This window comes from Paracoccidioides lutzii (genome assembly GCF_000150705.2).
Source record: "Paracoccidioides lutzii Pb01 unplaced genomic scaffold supercont2.11, whole genome shotgun sequence".
In the NCBI taxonomy this organism is placed as follows: domain Eukaryota; kingdom Fungi; phylum Ascomycota; class Eurotiomycetes; order Onygenales; family Ajellomycetaceae; genus Paracoccidioides; species Paracoccidioides lutzii.
The window spans coordinates 553,717-576,001 of record NW_015440957.1 but is presented as its reverse complement, the minus strand read 5'-3'; the positions used below and the strand labels follow the sequence as shown (position 1 = coordinate 576,001).

The 22,285-nt window shown below is 46.4% G+C and overlaps 9 protein-coding genes across 9 annotated transcripts; 4 read left to right on the top strand and 5 right to left on the bottom strand.

Annotated features, from left to right (window-relative positions):
- Positions 1-1,114: 1,114 nt before the first annotated feature.
- Positions 1,115-2,819, bottom strand: PAAG_04520 (hypothetical protein; the record flags this gene model as incomplete). The annotated part of the gene is made up of 3 exons (XM_002793564.1): positions 1,115-1,441; positions 1,554-2,483; positions 2,649-2,819. The coding sequence occupies 3 exons, from the start codon at positions 2,817-2,819 to the stop codon at positions 1,115-1,117; spliced, it is 1,428 nt and encodes a 475-aa protein (XP_002793610.1).
- Positions 2,820-5,882: 3,063 nt separating this feature from the next.
- PAAG_04519 (hypothetical protein) lies at positions 5,883-9,485 on the top strand (the record flags this gene model as incomplete). Its single annotated transcript, XM_002793563.1, has 2 exons — positions 5,883-6,236; positions 6,312-9,485. 2 exons carry the CDS (start codon positions 5,883-5,885, stop codon positions 9,483-9,485), a joined length of 3,528 nt encoding a protein of 1,175 aa, XP_002793609.1.
- Positions 9,486-10,235: 750 nt separating this feature from the next.
- Positions 10,236-10,622, bottom strand: PAAG_04518 (hypothetical protein; the record flags this gene model as incomplete). Its single annotated transcript, XM_002793562.2, has 1 exon — positions 10,236-10,622. The coding sequence occupies one exon, from the start codon at positions 10,620-10,622 to the stop codon at positions 10,236-10,238; it is 387 nt and encodes a 128-aa protein (XP_002793608.2).
- A 781-nt stretch (positions 10,623-11,403) lies between these two features.
- PAAG_11884 (hypothetical protein) lies at positions 11,404-12,044 on the top strand (the record flags this gene model as incomplete). The annotated part of the gene is made up of 3 exons (XM_015847454.1): positions 11,404-11,539; positions 11,612-11,774; positions 11,915-12,044. The coding sequence occupies 3 exons, from the start codon at positions 11,404-11,406 to the stop codon at positions 12,042-12,044; spliced, it is 429 nt and encodes a 142-aa protein (XP_015702942.1).
- Positions 12,045-12,222: 178 nt separating this feature from the next.
- Positions 12,223-12,631, bottom strand: PAAG_04517 (hypothetical protein; the record flags this gene model as incomplete). Its single annotated transcript, XM_002793561.2, has 2 exons — positions 12,223-12,399; positions 12,515-12,631. 2 exons carry the CDS (start codon positions 12,629-12,631, stop codon positions 12,223-12,225), a joined length of 294 nt encoding a protein of 97 aa, XP_002793607.2.
- A 578-nt stretch (positions 12,632-13,209) lies between these two features.
- On the top strand, positions 13,210-13,758 carry PAAG_11883 (hypothetical protein; the record flags this gene model as incomplete). The annotated part of the gene is made up of 2 exons (XM_015847453.1): positions 13,210-13,313; positions 13,557-13,758. 2 exons carry the CDS (start codon positions 13,210-13,212, stop codon positions 13,756-13,758), a joined length of 306 nt encoding a protein of 101 aa, XP_015702941.1.
- Positions 13,759-14,093: 335 nt separating this feature from the next.
- Positions 14,094-14,337, top strand: PAAG_11882 (hypothetical protein; the record flags this gene model as incomplete). The annotated part of the gene is made up of 2 exons (XM_002793560.2): positions 14,094-14,164; positions 14,271-14,337. The coding sequence occupies 2 exons, from the start codon at positions 14,094-14,096 to the stop codon at positions 14,335-14,337; spliced, it is 138 nt and encodes a 45-aa protein (XP_002793606.2).
- Positions 14,338-14,587: 250 nt separating this feature from the next.
- On the bottom strand, positions 14,588-15,073 carry PAAG_04515 (hypothetical protein; the record flags this gene model as incomplete). Its single annotated transcript, XM_002793559.2, has 1 exon — positions 14,588-15,073. One exon carries the CDS (start codon positions 15,071-15,073, stop codon positions 14,588-14,590), a length of 486 nt encoding a protein of 161 aa, XP_002793605.1.
- Positions 15,074-16,918: 1,845 nt separating this feature from the next.
- Positions 16,919-19,622, bottom strand: PAAG_04514 (hypothetical protein; the record flags this gene model as incomplete). Its single annotated transcript, XM_002793558.2, has 5 exons — positions 16,919-18,551; positions 18,641-19,070; positions 19,148-19,188; positions 19,279-19,399; positions 19,586-19,622. 5 exons carry the CDS (start codon positions 19,620-19,622, stop codon positions 16,919-16,921), a joined length of 2,262 nt encoding a protein of 753 aa, XP_002793604.1.
- Between the last annotated feature and the right edge of the window lie 2,663 nt (positions 19,623-22,285).

Genomic DNA, 22,285 nt, shown 5'->3' with positions numbered 1-22,285 from the left:
CAATATCATGAAACACCTTTTCGGGTTTATATGCCCTCAATGTCTATAAATGATGTTTTCCATTCATACACGATCTTTAATCCGAGATAATCAATCCAAAATCCGCCCTCAATAATCAATATTAGTCCCTTAAAATAGCTACTCTTTCCGCTCTCTCCTTATTAGTGTTGCATCCATCCTGTTGATGTATTATAACCCGCCTATTATTATTACTCATTTATTTTCTGCCCTCGACTCTTAGGTGTGTTTCGTTTTACTCTTAGTAGACTCTCTCAACCGTGATCAGGTCATTTTATTGTATAAGACTATGCACTCCACTTTATTTCAATGAAACCATCAGAAACCATCAGTACAAGGGGTTCCTGCAGTAATAAAACAATGCGTTCATGAAATAGAAATAGAAGGAGACAAGAGAATATGGAAGACAGAGGGAAGAGTTGTTTCTCTACCCGTCTGTATAAAAAAAACATGAAGGAAAGGAAGTACGCCACTGTCCACCCTTTGGGACAGAAAAGAGGGAGAAGAAAAGGTGACATAAACCGGGGGGGGGAAGGTGGGGAATCTGTATGTTCAATCTTGCCCATACTGTTGGTTCCAAGAGGACATGGAAAGCTGGAAAAAAGGAACCAGTGGGCGAAGAAGTAAATATGAGATGAGAACTAAAAATTGGGTAAGCATGAAGAAATCACAAACGCCAACGCTGTCACTCTAGGACTTGGATATAGGGGGGGAGGAAACATCACAGAAATAACATGGAATATGCCCATCACTCCATCTGATAGCTGCCCCCCATCGCGTACTCTCGTCATGTTTGACTTTTGTGAGGATGACATAATTCCCAATTCCGCAAAAGGAAAAAGAAACAACTCACTCCGTTCTCAGATCCATTCAGCAGACAGCTTTCCAATCCCGACAGACCGGGTAAAACCTGGAATTATACGAATAACAATGATGCACATATAACCGATGAGTGCCTATCTGACAATAATACCTATTCCTTCCAAAACCCGTGGCCGAAACCCAAAATACACGTGCACTCAACGGAAAGAAGTATGGCAGGAAGGTGATACCATAGGACATGAGATAATCATACAAACACAGGGAAAGTTTTTTGTCAGAAGTAATTCCCCTTAGGCACAGAGACGAATATAGTCACAAGGATAGCAGTGATAACCGCGGAGGCGATGGAAATGCGGAGGAGGATCATAAAGTGCATGCGACGAAGAACCGGGTCCTGAATTCTAGTATCTGGATCGAAAACCTTTTCGAAGAAATTGCGTCTCCGATATCTGGGTATCCAGGGCTCGTCTTCGTAGGAATTGCTTTCACCGGTGCTGTCGAAGGCCTTGGATTCGACTCCTAACTTTTCTAGGGTATGTTCGTCTTCATCGGAGAAGAGTTCCCAGGGATGTAGATGGCGGCGGTTAAGGAAGAGAAAGAGCTGAAAGAAACGAAATTGTAAGCTTTAATTTGAGGAGTTGGAAACCAATATTTTAACACGAATACGTAAAGATCCCTCCGTCTTTTCTAGTTGATATATCTAAAGAACTTACAATGCAAGAACCGTTACACGAAGTGAGAAATATTATCAAGCCAGGCAGGAGGACTAACGCCGACAACGCTCTCCAGGCCCTTGTGGCGGAGCTGAATATGGGCAGAAGACCAGCTATGAGACCTAAAAGCATTGTAGTAGTACTGAGAATGCGAGCAGCGAGGACACGATGGCGGTTGCAATTATTCAGCGTCCAGCGAATAAAATTGGGATATGAATGGTGGCGAAGGGTCCATTCCACTTGGTCCACCACTTGCTTGAACGCTGATGGGTGCGTTGTGCACTCCATGGCTCCCATGAGATTTTCACGTTCCTTCGAAGTCAAGTTCAGCTGCCGACTGGCGCCATTAGCGATATAAGTCGCGTAAATTTTGCTGATCTCTTTTCGGAAGGGCTGTGCGATGACTACTTGAACGCTGGTCAGATTTTCCTTTTTCACCCTTGTCATATCAACTTGGATCACTAGGGATCGGTTGTTGCATTTTGATCTTGTCTCTTGAGCTGCCTGGGGTGCTTCGTTAGTCGTTTTGGCAGCCTCGTTTGCAGAACATTCTGCCCCCATCTCCTCTACTAGTGGGCTTGAGCCACAATCGAGTCCATCCGTCACGGGTGGAGTTCTCAATGTGCAATCAGGGTCATCAGAGTTTGGAATACCGGTGCCGGGAGGCGCAGTGTAGGTGGATTGAGATCCTTCAGTGACGGCTGTGACATCTTGGGATGGAGGTTTCTGGTCATTCGTGGTGGGTTGAACGGCATGAACATCTGCCTTTGGGCTCTTTTTACCGGTCCACTCCGGAGAAAGTTGTCGTTGGCTTTCAGCAATCAAGTAGAAACGTCGAGCGTAGTCCCGATACCATAGAAAGAACTGCAGGTTTTCGGCATTCCTCTCAACATATATCAAATAGTTCATGAAATCTCGAAGTGTACATGGCTAGTATAGCTTATTCGTCAGCTAAGAGCAATGCATTTTGGCCTTTGGGAATTTATTTAGTGTGGCTAGTCGTCGCATGATTTTGGAGCAACAATGATAGATCGGACTAGCGCAGATGTATATACGAACACAATATCAAAGTGTAAGTTATGTTTATCGACTTACAGGACAGGTACAACCACCGATGACCATATCAAACGATAATCCATCTCGATTGAGCCACACATCAACATTTGCTCGTCTTGCTAATCGAGATCGGTTGTCATTTTCGTGTGTTCCTTGTGCCCTGGTTGGCGGCTCAGGCGCATGACAGGGCTTGAAGAAACGAGACAGCATCCTGTCGGGAGAAAGGTGATGGAGAACAAAAGAACATAGGAAGAGGACGACACAACAGGTAACATGATATAATTTGATAAATGAGAAACCAGGCTCTGAGTTGATGAGAATTTCAAGAGGGGTGTCAGTGAGCAGTGCTCAATCAAGCGACTCTTCCCCAGTCCAACGCAACGCGGGGGGGATCTAGAAGGATTATTCGGGGCGTCACGACATGGTAGTTAAATGTGATACCTGCGCTGCTAAAATTGAGTTGGTATGTGCATAGTTGGTCGTTATTAGGTACGACCCTCCAGCATATTCCTTGAAGAGGGAGGCTAAAGAGCAAAACACTCCGTCCCTAGGCCCCATCAAGTATCGCATGTCGATGCTGCGCTGCGGAGCAGAAGCACCGAGCGAGAACTATGCCATCGACCATATCCACCTATATACGGGGCAACATCTCTGCCAATACCAGTTAGCGTTCACGAGAAGCGCCTCCCGCAGCGAAGAACTTTAGTTGATAGATAGGAGCAAATTTATGCTAACACGGATCTAAGTAGCTTAAGCAGCCAAGAATCTCCACAGATACCACCCAGACAACAAAGAATGTAATAATTGTATTTCTTGTCAACGAATTGGCAAACGCGATCTGTGATCGGCTATGGGCCGGACAGTACATACAATCCTAGCCCATTCCTAGTGGAGGGAGAGTATGTGGTCCTAAGAGAGCAACCTTGGAATGAGGTTATATCGCTAAATCGGAGTCTCCTTTCCCGTGCATAAGTTGTTCCGTTGTATGTTTTCCATTGACCATGTTAGTTTCATAGTTGAGAAGAGTAACTTATGGCTCAGCGTTGCAAGACGCGACCGCCCCTAGTGAAGAAACGAGTGTGGTTGAAAGAAGAGGGTTACGACGGTCGTTCTAGAGCGTTGCTAGAAGCAGCATTCAAAAAATAAAGTAGATGTATCATTCCAAAGGCAGATCCAGCTTACTCCAATGAAATGCAGTCTACTGCTTCCAAGGTTCGCGCTGGAGGCTTTTAGGGAGACGGCCACCGTCCACTCCACCAGCCTCAGGGCTAGCAAATCGATAGACCAGGCTAAACTAGATAGTCGTATTCCATGAATCTCACACCCAAGGTCTAGCACGCGGATGACCGACACTCACATTATTATTCGAAGTTAACAAGCGGGTGACCAGGAGTGGCAGCAGATGACAGGTAATCCACCACTTGGTGCTGAATGGAAGTCAGTCACTCGCAGCCATAAGATCCAGGATCTAACGGGTCAACAACCCCAGGTAACTGGTTACCGTGTGCCTAGGAGAGAGTGAATAATATATAATGAATCTGTGATACAAGAAACGTCAGCAGGAGTAAAAAGCCTCCCGAAACCCAATTTACGGAGACTGCGTAAGAGTCTACGAGGCACGGGGTGGCCGAATGGCATCTTTAGTTGCCGATTGGGTGTTCGGGGGAAGGCTCAAGATCGCGGCTCGTAGGTTAGGTAACCACTATTCCAATTGATAAACAGTAACTAACTAGTAGTGAAAATTCAGCAGCACGACGTTTCATAGAGCTTTCCACCTCTGCGTAAAATCAACAGGAATGCCTCGTTTCCGCGCTATAACCGCTGTCAGAGAGGTCACTATGTATTTGAAATCCTGCGATACTTTCTGAGCACCAGTCCGTTTTCAAAATCCAGAACTCCAGGTAAGCCTGCGAGGATCGGGGGGGGGTAACCAAACCCTCTGTTCCGAAAGTACCGGGATACGCTTAAGAGATTGAAGAGAAATGGCAGAAACACCCGCTGGAATCAAGGGGTATTGCACGAAAGGGGAAATACCGGGGCACCTAAGCCACTCTTGGAAAATGGGTGAGGTGGATGTGACACTCTCCTTTTTTAGGTCGAGCTCCACTTGCATGGCCCGATGGAGGTTGCAACTTGCAACTAGCACGTTTTAAAGCTGAACATGCTTGCCAAACCTAGGGTTTCTAGACGCCCCCAGCGCTGTTTAGCTGAAGAGGTCGTCAAGGCAGCCCTGACGAGAGAAAGTATGGTTGGTTTCGCCACGATGATGCTGAGGATTTAGCTGATAGGTGCCAAGATTAATATAAATGTGATTTTCCAGACATCGTAATTATTTTTTAGCAGTGGACAGGGAAGAGGATTTGAATCGTCAGGAACCCGCGTGTGGCGAGCGTAGCAAACATGTCAGATAAACTATGCTGTCTACATCGTGAATACACAGGTGGCCGGAGTTCAGCATCCGGTGTTTTCAGTGTTCAGCGTTAAGTGTTCAGTGTTCAGCGTTCAGCATTCAGCATTCAGCAGTCAGCAGTCAGTGTTCAGTGTTCAGCATTCAGCAGTCAGTGTTCAGCGTTCAGTGTTCAGTGTTCAGCGTTCAGCATTCAGTGTTCAGTGTTCAGTGTTCAGCGTTCAGTGTTCAGCGTTCAGCGTTCAGCGTTCAGCGTTCAGCGTTCAGCGTTCACTGTCCGCTTCACTTTTAGCCTGAAGCTTGGACTGCAATCTAGAGTTGGTTTCACCCTCCAACGCTCCACAAGGCAATCCTTAGCAGGTTTGATACATTCCACATTAGCACAGATGGGATTGTGTGATTTTCTGGGTCCTCCCTTCTCCTGTGTTCACAGCACATGAGAATGGAGAGAAAGAAAACTACTCTGTGTATGCATGGGACGAGATGGATCACCTAAACAGTAGTAGGGCCTGCTGACTGATGGACGCCAAGAACTCGCTGTCCCGTTGTGGCAATCAAAGCAGGACGGCAAGATCACATGTCATCGGTGTCTTCAATGTTGCTTGGGCCTGGCATCAGATGGACCCAAACGTCATGAAACAACTTCGGTCATTCTTCATGAGAGATGCACTGATGTCATGCTTCTCACTACCTGCAAGCTTGGATTATTCGCCTTATTAGCTTTCTGGTAGTTATCCTAAGTTGGTTGTCGGCTTTCGGGCTGCTTTGATCGTCCATACAACTGCTCTGACACGGATAGATGGATCCTTGTCGCGAGAACCCTCGCGTCTCGGAAGGGAACATCGATACAACACATGCACTCCGCCATGCCTAGAGCTGGCTCTGATAAACAAGCTCTGTCTAAAAGGAAGGCCGACCCTGAGGACGCTGACGATGATTGGGATATTGAGGAGCATACCTCTTTATCACCCAGCAGGACTCTTCTTCCGCGGCCAGTGGCTTCCCTTGTGACACTATTTGCCCAGTCAACATCTCTATCTCTTCGTGTCGGGACATTTCTAGGCAGATTTACCATCGATAGTGCAAGAGCTACAACTCTCACCGGTCTGGCACTGAGCAGGGCTGTTGTCGAAAACATCCTGCTAAAAGCTGGAAGGGATGTGGCATTACAGGGCACCGAGTATGGAAGGGCGGAGGCCGAATCGCTGTTGGAGCGCAGTGTATGTTGTTCCCTTGTCTTCTTCATTTTATCTGAAAATGTTGACTGCTAGCTAATCACTCCCATATATATACAGTTGGCAACATTGCACTCGACTATAACGTCAGCGTCATTCTTTGCCTCTGCCGGTTTCCACTTGTCTTCCGTGACCTTATCTTCGTTTTCCGATTTCTCCCAGAATCTTCTTTCCACACTGGATGCCATTCTGGGATCGTCTGAGTCGTCTCGTGCAATTGCAGCTATTGTCACTCTTATCATAAGAGAATTTCGCAGCAAAGACACTGAGTATGGTAGAGAGAGAGCTGGCGTATCTGATCTGCTGGTTGGTTCTATCGGCTTCCTCTTACTGCAGCGCTGGGGTCGACGAACAACTGAGAGGGAAATGCGGGAGAGTGGGAAGGAGGAAACGGTTTGGGATGTAGTGATTCTGGACAATGGGTTGAGAGCGGATGTTGTAGGGACCCAACACACGGATTATCCTGAAGATCTCGACACAGGACCGGCCAGTGCCACTACGCGCCCAGCATCTTTCGTATTACCAAACGAGGCTGACGGGACTGAGCTTTTCGGAACAATGGAATATGACGCATCTGTCAGTCGACACACTCTGGGCACACTTTTCCCCCACGTTTCACTCCCCGCGGATCAGCAGCACGAACTTTCTGAGGAGGAAATTCGAATATACATTATGAACCAGCTACCAGAAGGCACCAGAGCTTCAATAAGAACCGATACGATAACGTCCAGAACCATTACGGTTGACTTTTATGATCACGACGTTGTTGATATATCTCCCCCGCCTGGTACTGCAGTGGTGGCAGAAAGGTTTCACCATCTTCTGGACGCTGAATCAGGAGATAATTCAAACAACTGTGTAAGTCACTTGCCTAAGCATACGGTTGTATTTCGAACCTCCTCAAATCACACGGAAAGCGCAGAACTACGCCGAGAGGGTCCGAATGGTCCGCCACATACTCCAGACCAAGTCGGTAACACGCGACCTCCGTTGCTGCAAGATACGCGGGAATTGAGCAAATCCGATGATCTAATGGCCGATGCGGGGCTACCTTTCACCGAAAATTTGCCTGTATCGGATCCTTGTGTAGAGATAACGGGTGATAGCCGATCCTCTCGAAGGGCCCAAGCCACTCCCACAAACGACTCTGAAGTGCAGAAAGGAACTCGTGTGAAATGTCCATTCTCTAAGTTTACCCAGAAGGTAATATCTACCACGGATGATAAAGTGATCAGTAAAATGCCGCCGTTGCAAAAAATTTCCAAGGGTTTAGCTTCCCGTGGGGGAGAAGACAGTCAATCAGACAAGGAAAATATTGCCCCGCCAAATACCCCGAAAAATCATTTATTGAAAATACCATCTGGCAGACCCAACATCAACGAAACTCTGCATTCCGTTGGGCCAAAGCTAAAACATTCGAGTTCTACTGACAAGACTTTGCCTCGTTTGCCATCGAGGCATGATTCTTCAAACCAGAAACGAAATTTTGGCAATTCTACCGTTACACATCCAAACACCTCTCGGGTTAAAAGCTCTTCAAGGCCAAGTTATTTCTCGGTTCGAGGAAAGAGCGTCGAATCTTTTGTCGCGCAGACTGATGCGTACTCCCGCCGCCCTTTAGATTCAAGACCTAGCTCCCCCACTATTGCAAGGAATCACGTTCGTAGCAACAGCGTCCTCTCCAGGACGAGGTCAGAAAAAGATATATCTACCCTACTTAACGATGATGATGCCTGCCCTCGAACTCCAACTTCTCATCGTAGAGGATCCATCATATCCCTGGCACCGAGTACATATTCCATTGCTGACGCCGGATCAGAAACTTCTTTAGTGCTTGCCCCTCGACCTGCAAAAAGTGTATACGAAGATCAAGCCACGATTCGGGCCCTCAAGCGTGACGGAAGGGTTCCCGGAATGTTCCCTGACGACCACATTGTGAAAAATATCCAGAGATTTTGCCGCTTCTCATCTGCATCGTATGGTTCGAACTTCCTCCGCATAATGGGTATCGGAGAAGCCAAACATACATGGCAGAAGAACAAAGATATTTATGATGATAATCATGAGCACAGTTCATTTTCGAAACATACTGGACTCCCAGCGTCAACTATACTGCTTTCATCCTTCGTCGACCCTGCTGGTGGCTCGAATTCAGCTGGTGAAACAGCTGAAGGGTTCCCTTTGGTCCACTATCTGTCCCTAGATCATGCCTCCAAAGCCGTTGTCCTGACGCTTAGAGGAACGTGGGGATTTGAAGATATTTTGACAGACATGACATGTGATTATGACGACCTCTACTGGTTGGGAATGACATGGCAGGTTCACAAAGGAATGCATGCGTCAGCAAGGCGGCTCCTCGAAGGAGGTGGGAGGCGTGTCATGGTGACCATGCGAGCCGCATTAGAGGAGTTCCCAGAGTATGGTGTCATTTTCTGCGGCCACTCCTTAGGCGGGGGGGTCGCTGCGCTCCTCGCAACCCTAGTGTCGAAGCCAAAAGATCCCGACCAACCTGGTCCTTCTTTCGTAACTGCATCAGATCCTTCACTAGACATGTCCATGCTGGTATCCTCCAGCAGCACGCAAATCGAAAAGCATCCGAACCAACTCTTTCTCCCCTCAGGACGACCAATACACGTCTACGCCTTCGGCCCACCCGCCGTAATGTGCCCGTCCCTCCGCCGCGCCACAAGAGGTCTAATCACAACAGTCGTCAACGGCCAAGACATCGTCCCCACATTATCCCTCGGCGTCCTCCATGACTTCCATGCCGTCTCCATGGCGTTCAAAAGCGACATGTCCGACGCCAAGTCTCATGTCCGCTCACGCGTCTGGGAAAGCATCACTGCGCGTCTTGTCAACGGGTTTTGCGTCAATAGGCCGCCACTATTCATACACGCAGGCGATAGAGTCGGCGAGGATTCTTGGGCCTGGACCACGCTGAAATCCCTGCGAGAGAATCTGGTTGCGCCAAAGCTACTACCTCCTGGCGAAGTTTTTGTCGTGGAAACGATGCGCGTTTTGCAGCGCGATGCATTTACACTGGATCCCTGTAGCAGCACTGATGGGTCGCCACGCCTGGGCCGACCTGCAACTCGTGTGCAGCTAAAATTCATCCGCGATGTGGAAACGCGGTTCCGTGAAGTCAGATTTGGGTCCGGGATGTTGGGGGATCATAGTCCCGGTAGGTATGAGGCTAATCTGGGAGTCTTGGCGAGGGGGGTTTTAGAGAGTTGAGTTTTATCGTTACTTTCATTATACGGATTCCTCGGGCTTTGATTATTCTATTTTCTGGGTAGACTGGGCCATTTTATATTCATATCCCTTTTCGTTTTGCGTTCATCTTTAGGATTTCCTGCATTTCGGATGACTGGTATCTTTGATCGACAAGTTCGTGTTGGAGTGTTAGTTTTTCTTTTTTGTTGTCGATATTCCTATATTTGTCCATCTTCTTTTCCCTCCCAGGGAAACCTTCACGTCCATATTTTTATTTGCGTTCGAAACGATTCCTCAATTTTGACATCAGCAATATGTGAATCTGGAGAGCTTGCCAATGCTCACTGGAACTGATTATTTATCATGGTGGATAATAATTTGCATTTTGGCTGGTAAACGGGTTTGGCTGGATGTCTCGGTACGGCTTGAATTATATCTAGATGGGATGAGGTAGCGATAACCTATTTAGGCATATAGATTTACATTAGGCAAACTAATTTGACCCATGGCAAAAGCCAAGTTCGACTCTGAGTTTTAAACAAGATTTGATGCTTTAATGATTAAATCCGATCATTGATTTATTCCAAATCCAGTTCGAAGCTACGAGACCAATGATAATCCCATAGCACGCTGTCTTTTTCCAAGATTCGCAGGCCGTCGTTCACTCAACATTTCCTCTTCATCAAACCAAGTGTTCAGGCTTGTGTACATGAGAAAGTCCTTATGGATAGTTGCTTGCCTGCTCACCACCCCCTGCAGAGCCCAGATAGATCATAGTTCCTCGGTCATACCATACCAGCCCCATGCAGCAATTAACACTCCTGAAGTAAACCGGAAAACAGCCCTACCAGGCCCTCCTTCACGCCAGCACACATAGCCATCCACCAAACCGACATATCCGAGGGTTGTAAGGATGGTATCGAATTCCGCGAGTTTTCCTTGAGAGTAAAATGCCCATAGCGCAAGGCCGATTGCACTGATGCGTGCTGATGCTGTCAGCATCACTGATTGCGCTGGTTCGGAGACGGCAATACGTTGCGGTAGGCCAAATTCTTTGATCGCATACTCGGCATTATAGAATGGGATCAGGCCACCGAATGTCATGGCAGCAGCAACAAGGAGGGGTGGAATATGTCGGGGGGTAAAGTGAGCAAACATTGTGTCTCCTTGTTTGCTAATGGAGAAATAAGAAGTCGAGGAGAGGACTATGCTTCAAATTAAATTTGTTAGTTCTTGTCAACGGAAATATATACCCAACTGCCAGGTGATATTTGAGGTTCCCGAGCAGAATGAGATGAGCAGTGGATGGTACGAGCTGAATGAAAGGATCTAAAATCTGACCTTGAACCATCAACACCGAACACGCAACGGGATTCACGTAAGGTGTCCATACCTGTATCGCAATCAAACCCATATACCCGTATAACCCATGTTGGGATTCTTAAGGAGTTAGGGCTAGGTCTTAGCAGCCGTTGAGGGATTAGGTTAATACCCTGCAGTATCTTAAATGACACTCTGATATTCCATTCAACTTTTGCGAAACAAATAAATAAAAGAATAAAAAGATATATTTGCTTGATAAATGCGTCGATAGTCAGACATCATAGAAATGCCCAAATTAATACAACCGATCCGTCTCTGAGCGCTGTGGCATTCCACCGACATGCGATGCCAGCAAAAATGAGCTTTTTACATTGCTGGATCAGAATGGCAATTAAATCCAAGACAAACAACACACGTGCATTTCATTGATATATCTCCTCAGGGAAATCAAACGAGTGGAAAACCGGTTGATGATTTTGAACTTTTTCATCACTAGTCCAGCCAGACAAACGATATGGCAATCCAAAATGCCAGTCGTTTCCCTCCCGAATTTTATTTTTATTTTTATTTTTATTTTATTTTATTTTATTTTTTCCCCACCTTGGTTGCGTTGCGCATGGGTCCATCTCAAGTCGATACCTCCTACCATACTATAATTGGCAACTGCTGGTTCACAGTCCTAGAGCTTGTAGCTCAGGAAAGGCTTTTCTTGCGGACACAATGGACGAACCCGGCCCATAAACCACATATTGGTATATCTATCATCTGATACATGCAGCACATCAACGTCCTTTGTCCTGACCGGATGCTGAATACGATTTGAGTCCGAAGGAGATCGACAATTTGTACCAGCGAGAGGGTCGAGGCCGACAGACGAGCCGAGTTTTTACGGCATGAACTCGAATCGCGGTCAGGTGGACAAAAGTCCACCCAAAACGTATGCAGGTCTGCAGGAAACTTGGCCATGACTCCTCCAGTCGATATAAGGTACGTATCCTAATATCTCACTTTCAGTTTCTCATTGCGCCATCCCCAAATTGGTGAAGCATGCAATTGTGTTGTCGACCACAGGATGCAACCTGAGAAGCAGGGAAATCTGCTCGACCTCCGAAGCCCACCCAACACAGACTCCCGAAGCCACGGGAACAACAATATGCCGGTGCGAAATTCCCATCACCCCTTAGAGAGATCTCAGAAACAATGGGCGTTGAACTCCATGGCATGCTTTTTCACCTTCCGGAATCCTCCACCACATGAAAGTGGATAGTGGATACCAAAGGTGAATCCAAATAAGCGGGGAAATGTGCGTTCAAAAGACCCCAATTCCATCCCTTTTTTGCCTAGCATCGATATGCGTATGTCCTCTGTAAACAACCCATTTCCTGTCCAGCTCCGTAACGGTCGAACGTCAGCTCGCGATAAGCCAAACTCCATTTCAACCCCCCTTCCCACTACTCCCAATGCTCTCGCTCCTGCGCCTACTCTCCTGCCTCGCCTGCAAATCTCTGATTTGCTTCTCCAAGGAGGATCGACGAATAACGAGTTTCTCTCTGGCAGATTGGAGGGCTTGGATTTTCTCAGCAGGTGTGGCAGACAGTTGTCTTTCGATCTCCTATAAAATTTTTAATACTTCTGTTAGATTGACTATGCAACACCTAATAAATATATATATATAAATAAATCCATCCCCCCCTTTGGTCATTTGTGGTATTAAACGAATAACGCACTTTCTTCGCATCCTGATTCATCTTCAATCCCGCACCGTAGAGAGAGCCAGTAATCGTGCATATTGTTACGCCGGCGGTGAGGATGATTCGTCTTGCTTTGGGAGAGAGGATTGACATGGCTTTTTGCGATATGTAAGTTTCAAAGGATCTCCCAAGTGATGAGGGAATGTCCTGGTCAAATAACACGCAATTGAGTATCTATGCGAGGAGATTCTGAAGCCATCGGGCGCTGTCGTCGGTTTGGAAAAGTTATGTAAATTGGTAAGCCTTTCCAGTTTGTCATGTTTGCAGCTTTGGGCAAAAAAAAAAAAAAAAAAAAAAAAAAGTCCGAGTTCAGTTCTCTCTACGGAGTAGTTAACTGTACAATTTTGCAAGAAAGCAATAAAACCCTCCAGCAGCAATGGAAGTATTCGAATTAGAGTCATACGCTGCAGTTGTCTAAGGAAATTAGTTATCATATGCCCTGAACCATCAATCAGCCAAAGCCTAGATGTCCCGTAAGTATGAAAGAAAATACGCAAACCCCGAGCGCAAGTAATTCGAACGAAATTGCAGAACTATATAAAAGATCGTAGTCCATCTCCATCAAACCTTCCAGTCAACCCTGTGATTCTCAGTGCACCCCCTCTCTTTACCGGATCGATCATTGTAGATAGACCGATATACACAACTATAGATATCGCCCAAAAACGAAAATGCCTCTCGCGCCGCGCTGCTTCATTGTTAACCACGGCGAGACTGAATGGTCATTAAGCGGAAAAACACACAGGCTCTACGGACCTACTCTTAACAGAAAACGGTGAGAAGAGAGTAAAATCTACCGGGAAAGCACTGGAAGGAGACGATCGATTAATTGTCTCAAAAAACCGTGCACACATGTAAGCCAAATAGGCTACCTATTCCTATCCCAATCCATTCATTCCTCTTTATCCTTTTTGCTTCCAGTTCATCCCCCCTTTCCTCCCAACTGATGAATCCCTTATCCCTGACATAATTGCTGTCTGCCTCAGGATATGTTCCCCCCCCCCCCCCCGCGCTGAAGAGCGCAACGAACGCTCGGACTCCTTGAGATCGGATGCAAAGATCGGCTACCATGGCTACCTGAGAGGCAAAACACGCCTCTACGTACTGAAGCACAGGTTGAAGTCACCGAAGCTATCCGTGAATGGGACTATGGTGGTTACAAAGGCATGAAAAGTGAGGAGATCCGAGAGCAGAGGGCTAGGAGTGGGAAGGGGCCGTGAGATATTTGGCGGGATGAATGTCCAAGCGGAAGGTCAGTTGCATTGATCGACTTTTTAAAAAAAAGGGAAACAAGAAAACCCAATTCTTCTGTCAGCTTTTTTCCAATGTAGCAATTTTTGTAGACTGCAAAATGGGGCTGCCTGTCTCTGATCCTAATTGCTGATGGCTGATAAAAATAAAAGATCACCAGAGGATATCATCCAACGACTCGATGCGCTCATTGATGAAGTCAGATTGAAATATCACAGCAAAACAATTGGGAAAGTCCGCGCATGAAGTGCCGAAACGCGACATTCTTGTTGTTGCCCATGGGCACATTTCGAGGGCGTTTGCCATGCGCTGGATTGGGAAACCGCTGACGGAAACTGCATTTATTTTGGAGGCTGGAGGAGCCCGAACATTGAGGTATGTGTGTCATGTCTTTGATGAAGTTTGATCGAGCGGGTGAAAATATCAAGACTTGCAAAGGGTAGTGCACTGCATGACTGACACGATGAGTCAATTGCCTTAGTTATGAGCATCACAACATAGACGAGCCAGCCATTCTCCTCGGAGGAGCTTTTGATGTTGACGACTAGAGCATATCCAATTCCGAGGGATGATTTGGGGTGGTGTGTGTGTCGGAGACCTTGTTCCCTTTATCTGTTTGGTCCTTTTACTTTATATACTCCGATGATCGGTGAAATCAAACCACCAAATAGACCAATTTGATGTAGTCTTTCATACCCATGTAGTATACCACATACCACAAATATAGCCAGACAAATCCACAACGTTCATGGCCCATTAACAATCACAATAATAACATCCCACAGCCAATTCAAACCCCTAACCACCCCCCTTTCTTCCACTCCCACGTTCGCCGGCACCCCCACCCCCCTTGTCACCGCCTTCCTCCCCCAATACCTTCGCAGCTCCCATAAACAACCCCCCCACATAACCACCAAGAAACCGCATATCGCCCGCCTGCGCAGCTGTCATGCGCATGAGATTTTCCATATCAGCTAAGTGCGCATTCAGCTGCGCGAGCTGTGAGTGTAGTTGTGCATATTGGCGTGTTTTGGCAGTGGACATAGCCATGGACGTTTGTGGGAGGGGTTGTTGGTGTTGTGCTTGTGTTTGTGCTTGTGCCTGTGCCTGTGCCTGTGATGAGGTTGAGGTTAAATACCCAGGGTTGGTTGTGAGGTTGGCAGTATATGCGGCTGTGGTGGATGAAGGGCGGGAGCGGGATTGGCAGTCATTGTTATTGTTATTTTTATTGTTACGATTGCGGTTTTGGTTGTAGGAGGATTGTTGTTGCTGCTGGTGTGGCATTTTTGCTGTTGTTGTTGGCTCGGTTTGTGGAATTGGTCGGTGTATTGGGGTGAAAGTGGATGTGTTCTTTTAACCTGGGGGATTGGACGGTGGGTTAGTTATAATGAAGGCGACCTTATTGCAAAGGAACACCGCGTAATGCAAGCCATGTAGGTTTGTTACGAAACCATGGAGAAAAGTCCTCGAAAACTAGGTGGATTGTTTACATTACAGGCGGCGTCTATCCTTGGATTTGATACGTTGGTAGATCTTCGGGTCCGATAATCACCTGACAACTGGATGGATGGATTTCACCCACTGAAAATATCCCCAAAAAATATTTCTATTTGAATCTTGATACTAGCAACTGCAAGTAGAACTATACATTTAATATTCGTTTGCTCAATGGTTCTCTCAATTAGTTTCCAAGAGATAGTCACAGTAGTTACAACTTAGAAAATCTATTACTTAACATCCAGGGAAAGACAATCATGTGAGGATTGATTTAAGTCACCACATTAACTGGAAGCTGTGAAGCGAGGGAAGGGGATGGAAAAGGAGATGAGGGCCAGGAGGCAAAAAGCTTGACGATTAGATGATAAACAGAGAGAAAGGAATTGAGACATTATATAATGCACTTTCATTGTTCACAGTTGATAAGCAAGTTGTCAGATAGAATAAATGAACAAGATGTTGATTAAGAATTTAATTCCTACACTCTTTATTTCTCACGACTACCACTGTCTTTCTCATTTGATCTTTCTCTCTTTGTATGGTCTGCTGCACCAAAGACTCAAGGCTTTACTTTCTGACCTTGATGAATGTTCATTACTGAATCCCATCCACATTCTTTCGACAAACACCAGTTTTCCATATGCAACGCAACAGGTCTGGCGAAGAAAAGAAGAAAAAATTAATACAACATAGGAAAAGGTAGGTATGGAAAATAGAAAATGCAAGGCAATTAATAAAGTGAAAGCAAGAGAACTATAAAGAGACAAAAGAGAAGAAAATTAAAATTAAATGACGCCAGGAAGGATGCAGAGTACAGCCTATTTGCAAGCAAAAAGTGAGAGGCAGAAAGAAACTGATTAAGAAACGTTTTGGTTTTCAATTAGAAAAAGGAAAAGGAAAGATCAAATGAAAAGCAGAAGCTGTGTGCAGAGTGTGGTATGAGTGCATGTGTGTACCTAGGAAGGCATTTTAATATGATTAAGAATCTCACCAAACCGATCCATAAGGCAGACATAGTACCATGCATTGGTAAGAAAAAAGAACTGCAATAGAAAACCAGCCATTCACTGAAGACAAAGAGGGGACCTTTCCCTCCATATGGCAGAAGTGGAAACTGTATATTTGGGTATAAACCTGGCAATCCAGCGATGGAAGCTGTAAAATTTTTCTATGAACATCCGAGTGCTAGTAATGGAAGAAAACCCCGCTAAATATGTATTGGTCGGGGAAAGGTTGGGATGACACCTTGACAACACAGAAAAGCAGAAAAAGATTGAGGGGGGGGGGGGGACTGCCAGTGGGAGACGTATTGTATAGCAGGGACAAAAGAGAACTGAGCTAATGCCATGAGAAAAGAGCAAACAGAAAATGCAACGGTTTATGTAAAATAAATTCAAAGTAAAGACTCGCAATCAGGGCCTATCCCCGATGGAGGGTACTGCCAGGTTAGGTGTGGAGGATATCATTAATGAAAGGGGCGTCTAAAAAAGTCATAACGTAAACTTTGGGCGGTTTCCTGGTTTCCGGTTTCGTGGAAACAAATCAAGGCGTGGGGTATGTAAATTGAGTCGGGGAATCGGGGCTAACAAACAATATTCGAGATTGAAAACACGCTTTCATTTGCATACATTCTTAACGAGTTAACGCCGGTGGACGAGGCCCTAGACTACTCTGGCTGCTATGAGCAGAAGTTTCGGGGTCGAGATTGGCGCTGGCACCACTATCCCCACTCCCCGCGCTGGCGCTCGCACTCCCTGTCAGACTTCGAACATTTGGACTGCCCTTGGTTGGATACGAATTGCTCACCCCGACATGTTGCTCGACCTGTTGCGGGGCTACCGCATTTCCCTGTCCCGGAGGATACTTCGGGACCGGTGCTTTCATCATTCCAGGGGACGGTCTTCCTCCTGGTGACATCATAAGTGGCTGCCCGTTATACGGATCATGACCTGGTGAAGGGCGCCCCATACCACGTCCGGCAGGGTGGAAAGAAGTTCCAGGAGACTGACTGGGTCGTCTGCTTGGGTGGAAGTTGCCCTGTCCTAAGTCATTGATGCGGCTGGCGGTCAGTGAGTTTGCTCTCGATTCATCCCGCATCTCTTTCCTGTCAACATTTCCATATCGATTGGAAGAATAGCCCATCATGGGGTTATTCAACAGGGAATCATGCATCCCAGGAATCTCGTCCAGAAGCCGAGAGCTAGCACGATTTCTCCCTCCACCACTCATACGGCCACCAGCAAACTGCCTGCTAAAAGCCGACGGGGGCCTAGAGGGAGGGCCACCACCCATCTCCGGGTTCTTGCGGAACTGACTTGCATTGGGTACTTTCCGATTTCTACGAGAGGTAATACTCATCATATCAAAATTGTCAGGGTCAATTTGCGGCATAGGCGGGCCACAATCCATGGGGTCAAAATAATCATCATCATCCATGTCGTCGAAAGCATCACGTCCGGCTGATGTTCGTCGTCTGCCTCTTTTCAGACTCATTTCCTGTTCTCGCAATTGTAGTTCACGTTGTCGGAGGGCTAGCTCACGCTCCCTGAGGGCTAGGTCCGCAGCGGAAGTGCCTCCATTTGACACGGGAGCATACCCACCATTCTGCGCGCCGTCCTCTACCACGTCATCGTAAAGAATAAGGTGACTGAATTCCTCCAAGTTATTTTCTTCTGATGTTTCCCGCTGCACTGGGGGTGGGCCTCTCGGAGGGTGTCCATTGGGAGGTGGCTTGGGATGGGAACCCATCGGGGGAGGGCCACGTCTAGGTAAGGGCATTCCCCCATCAGGGCCAGGCCCAATTCTACCACCACGCACTCCATTCAATGGGGGTCGGGGGGGATGCGCTGCGGACGAAATTCGAGGGGGTGGGTGCATGGCGTTGGGTGATGCCGCATCCTGTTGTTGCTTTGTCTGATTAACGGTGTTAATGTGGTGAAGCATGGCATATAGCGTTTCGATTCGAGGAACTTTAATTCCAGTTTCCATGGCAAGTTTTATCGGGGATCCCAAGAATGTTTCTATTTCCATTGGACGCCTAGCTTGGAAATCTTGGTACATAATACTTGAACACTCTGACGGAGTGATCATTTTCTCGATTGTTGATTCCTTGAACTTTTCGGAAAATGTGCAACCTTGAGAATTGGCTAGACTGACGAGCTCGTCAATAACGTCTGAAACCAATTGGCGAAGTCCAATTTTCTCTAACAGATCCGCGTGTTTTGGACAATCGAATATCACGCTAGCCGGATGGAAAGAGATAGGCCTGTTATGATGATATGAGCATCCACAACAAAAAATAAAATAACAAGTGTAGATTTTGTTTTTTTTTTTTTTGTTTGGTCGGTGACTTACCCAATCATGCGATCATATTGCTCCTGCCTTATATTTTCTGATACCTTGCAGTCCACCTGGCCTGTGCCCAGTGTAATAGCCAATGCCACAGCCATGTCTGTTTGAATTGACGAGGGGATCATGGCATTTTTTGTGGCGGGCCCAACCCAGACATTCGTTGACGCAGCATGCTCGAATTCGCTAGTGCCCGTCTGGTTGATTTCGATCCCGGACACCAGAGAGAGGACAACGTTTGTAGGAAAGCGGTGCTCCAAATGAGCTTCGACTCCTAGTGTACTGGTGGTGTTGACTAATATACAAGTGTGTTGGGGAGTGACGACTGACTCAATAACAGAGGCAAGGTCGTAGACATCTGGTAGAGCTTTCAGGCAAAGAATAACGTAGTCGAAGGGATGGTCTGGTGAGACTATTTCGTCTGGGCTGCGGACAACTATAACAGTAAGCATTGAAGTCAGTGGAAAGCCTCTCCATAAATCAAATGTGCTGGATTTGACTAGATTCACATACCCTGGAAAGGTTTGAAGCGTTCAATACCAAACACTTTGGACCTAAAATAAAGCAGGCATTAGTTACATAGATTCACGCATCCAAGCTTCGACTGGAAGGATCAAAAGTAGTGCATGCAATTTGAAGCATACCTGAAAGTGATACCATATTGTGAGACAGCATCAAAGCCTGACTTCCATACAAGAGTCACATCACACGATTTTGTGGCCTGAAGCCGCCACGAGAGAAAAGCCGAGATTGCATTGCCTCCAACTACAAGACAGTCAGACCAGTGACCTCTTTGCGTTAAGAGAGGCGAAATTAAACCCAAATCAAGGCATCAAAGCCAAACACCAGAGAATATTGACTTTGGTATAACAGCATCAAGCTACAATGGATATCGATGTAGATATAACTGTGTATTAGACGGAATGGTTTGCGCTCAAGGCCAGGACGTACCTGATAGGATCCGCAGTCTGGGCGGCGAAGGAACCATTGCCGGCAGACTTGGGTGCAGAAAGACCCAAGGTCAACCAAGCAAGAGCCGCAGGAAGGGGGGCGAAAAGGGCACTCCCGCAAAAGGGAAAAGCAAAAGAGCGAAAAGAAAGGAGACGAGATTCCCAGCAAACGGGAAGCGCTGTTTAAGTCTCCCTAAAATGAAACTGATGCGGACATCCAGTAGCTAGGAGCGAGTATGTATTGATTCCTTGTCTTTAATATGGGATTCAAGGAGGTAGGGAGGAATGGAGAAACAGAGGGAACCGAGGGAGATCGCTTATAAAACAACTGCAGGCAACCTAACGAGCGACGATGACAGGCGATGAGCGTCAAGACAATGCGGCTATGGGAAATGCAAGTACGGGTATTGGGCGTTGTAGTCCTAGATGAAGCGACTGTAGAGGTATTCGAGATGCCACACAGTTCGACGACGTCAGATAAACAGGCGACAGACACGGGCAGAGAAACTCGAGTCTAGCAGCGGGTATGAGAAGACCCTAATTCGACAACCAGATCTAGATCATCGCTTTAGCCAGCGGCTTTGATAAGTTGTTTCGATTTTGAACAAAAACTAAATCGAGGAGAGATGGATGATGGATGAAGAGGGAGAGAGTGGGAATGGGTGGAGGTTTGGAGGTTTGCGGGTTTGGGGGGAAGTTGTAGCGGGAGGAGTGAGTCCTATCGTATGGTGTCGTGTTTTTGGCCAGAAGAAGCAGAGACGCAACTTTTTTTTTTTTTTTTTTTTTTTTTTGGGGTCAAGGGAGCGGAGAGAAAAATGGGGCGAACTTAGTTTTCTCTGGCAACCAAGGAACGCAATATTTAACATATGACAACAGAACAGCAGAACAACGTGACAGCTACAGAAACAGCCAGTGATGGCAGCTGTGGGGGAATTAAATATGGAATTATGGAATTAGGAATAATTTATGAAATCTAATGATCGGAAAATGTACAGCAGATGGATGGAACTATTTTATTCTGATTTTATTATTATGCAACGTCATCGGGGCTGTGAGGAATTGGGGAGAAAATGAATGGGCCAGAGAGATACAGAGTGCTTCATGAAATGGAGAGCAGAGCAGAGGAGAACGGAAGAACTGAGGATGAGTATTGATGATTCATGAAATCCAATGAAGCTATCTATACCCGGCTCTCTTACCACTACACAACTGCTTACCTCCTCATGCTGCTATTACAACTTCCTACTCCTGGAAGACTCAACGAGGAAGACTCAGCACAACGGTTCCTGGGAAAGACAGCTTGACCACTAGCAGGCACTTGCACTGGGCAGTCACTGGGTGCAGAGAGATGGTCAGGTATGGCCTGTTCGCTCCGAGCTACGACCTGATAGCCTTGGACAACGCGTACACTCATAATTAAGGCCGACAAGGCAGAGGGCTAGGGCTGGGCGGTGGCAATGCAAAGGGTGGACCGGCTTACATCCATTGCACAAGGAACACGAATCGTTAGGCTAGTGGCCTGTTTAAAGTGATCTTATCCACAGCGTCACAGCTGTTCTACGACCTGATAAGTACTCTCTATTGACAGGCTACGGAATACGGAATAATGAATAATATGTGGTTGGTTTCATGCGATTCGCTCATTTTCTTTCTGCTGGCTGGGGCCTTTTAACTCTTTTATTTTATTTTATACATATTATATTTTTCGAGATCCTTTTGCGGGCGATCCAAGGATGTCTCTCCTGGGGCTAATGCGTCCTGAGGCCTGAAAGCCATGTCCTGTCAAGTTCTGCAGCGTATGCACGTCTTCAATGCTATGCCTAGACACATGGGGAATCCCTATCGATAACATCATCTAGAAGTGGACTCTTTGGATGGAAAACGCTATTCAAAAACAAGGAAATAGAGGCACGGGGACAAATTGACAGTGACAGTGACACATTTGACAATCTTGGAACCACGCTATTTACTTCTCTCTTTCAACCCATGTCTATCTTCAAGTCAAGTAACTAATCATCACAAAAAGCTTTAACCACTACTCTTAATATTCACCCCTATGAAGGTTGCCCTGATCATCAAAGATCATCAACCCTGCATTCCTGGTGGGTATTTTACATTACTCTACGTTTTTACACATGACATTTTAGGTTTTTCTTTTTTCTTTTTTCTAACGTGTTTTCTCAGCAATCATGGACACCTTCAATTGGCCATGAGATCGTGCAACAACGTACGGAAGTACAAGTACACAACAACCGCCGCTCTATACAACTGCAACAACACCTGGAGAGTCAATAGTTCATTCTCATCGGCTCTTTTCACAAGCTCCGTCAGTTTTCTCGCAACGAGACGAAAGGATGAAGTGTATATGTACTCTACATACCGGCGTGCAACTCAAAAGCCCTCCTTGACCACCATCGATCATCCCATCCACTTCATCAATAATGTCATTGTCTCAACTGCCTTTAGGTCCTTGAGAAATGAGTTTTAATTAGCCCTTCGTTGTCTCTATAGACTAGTTATAACAAAATAACTGCCCGCTTGATACCGCTTAGTGGAAGAGAGTGGTGGTGTAACTGCGGAGCCGGATTCTCAAACCTTCTTATTTGACAGACCCCGTCCTTCATTTGGTAGGGTTTTAAAATATATCAGCTTAGCATTCTAGATCCCTGACTAGACCAGCCCACCTGGATTTCCTTGTTTT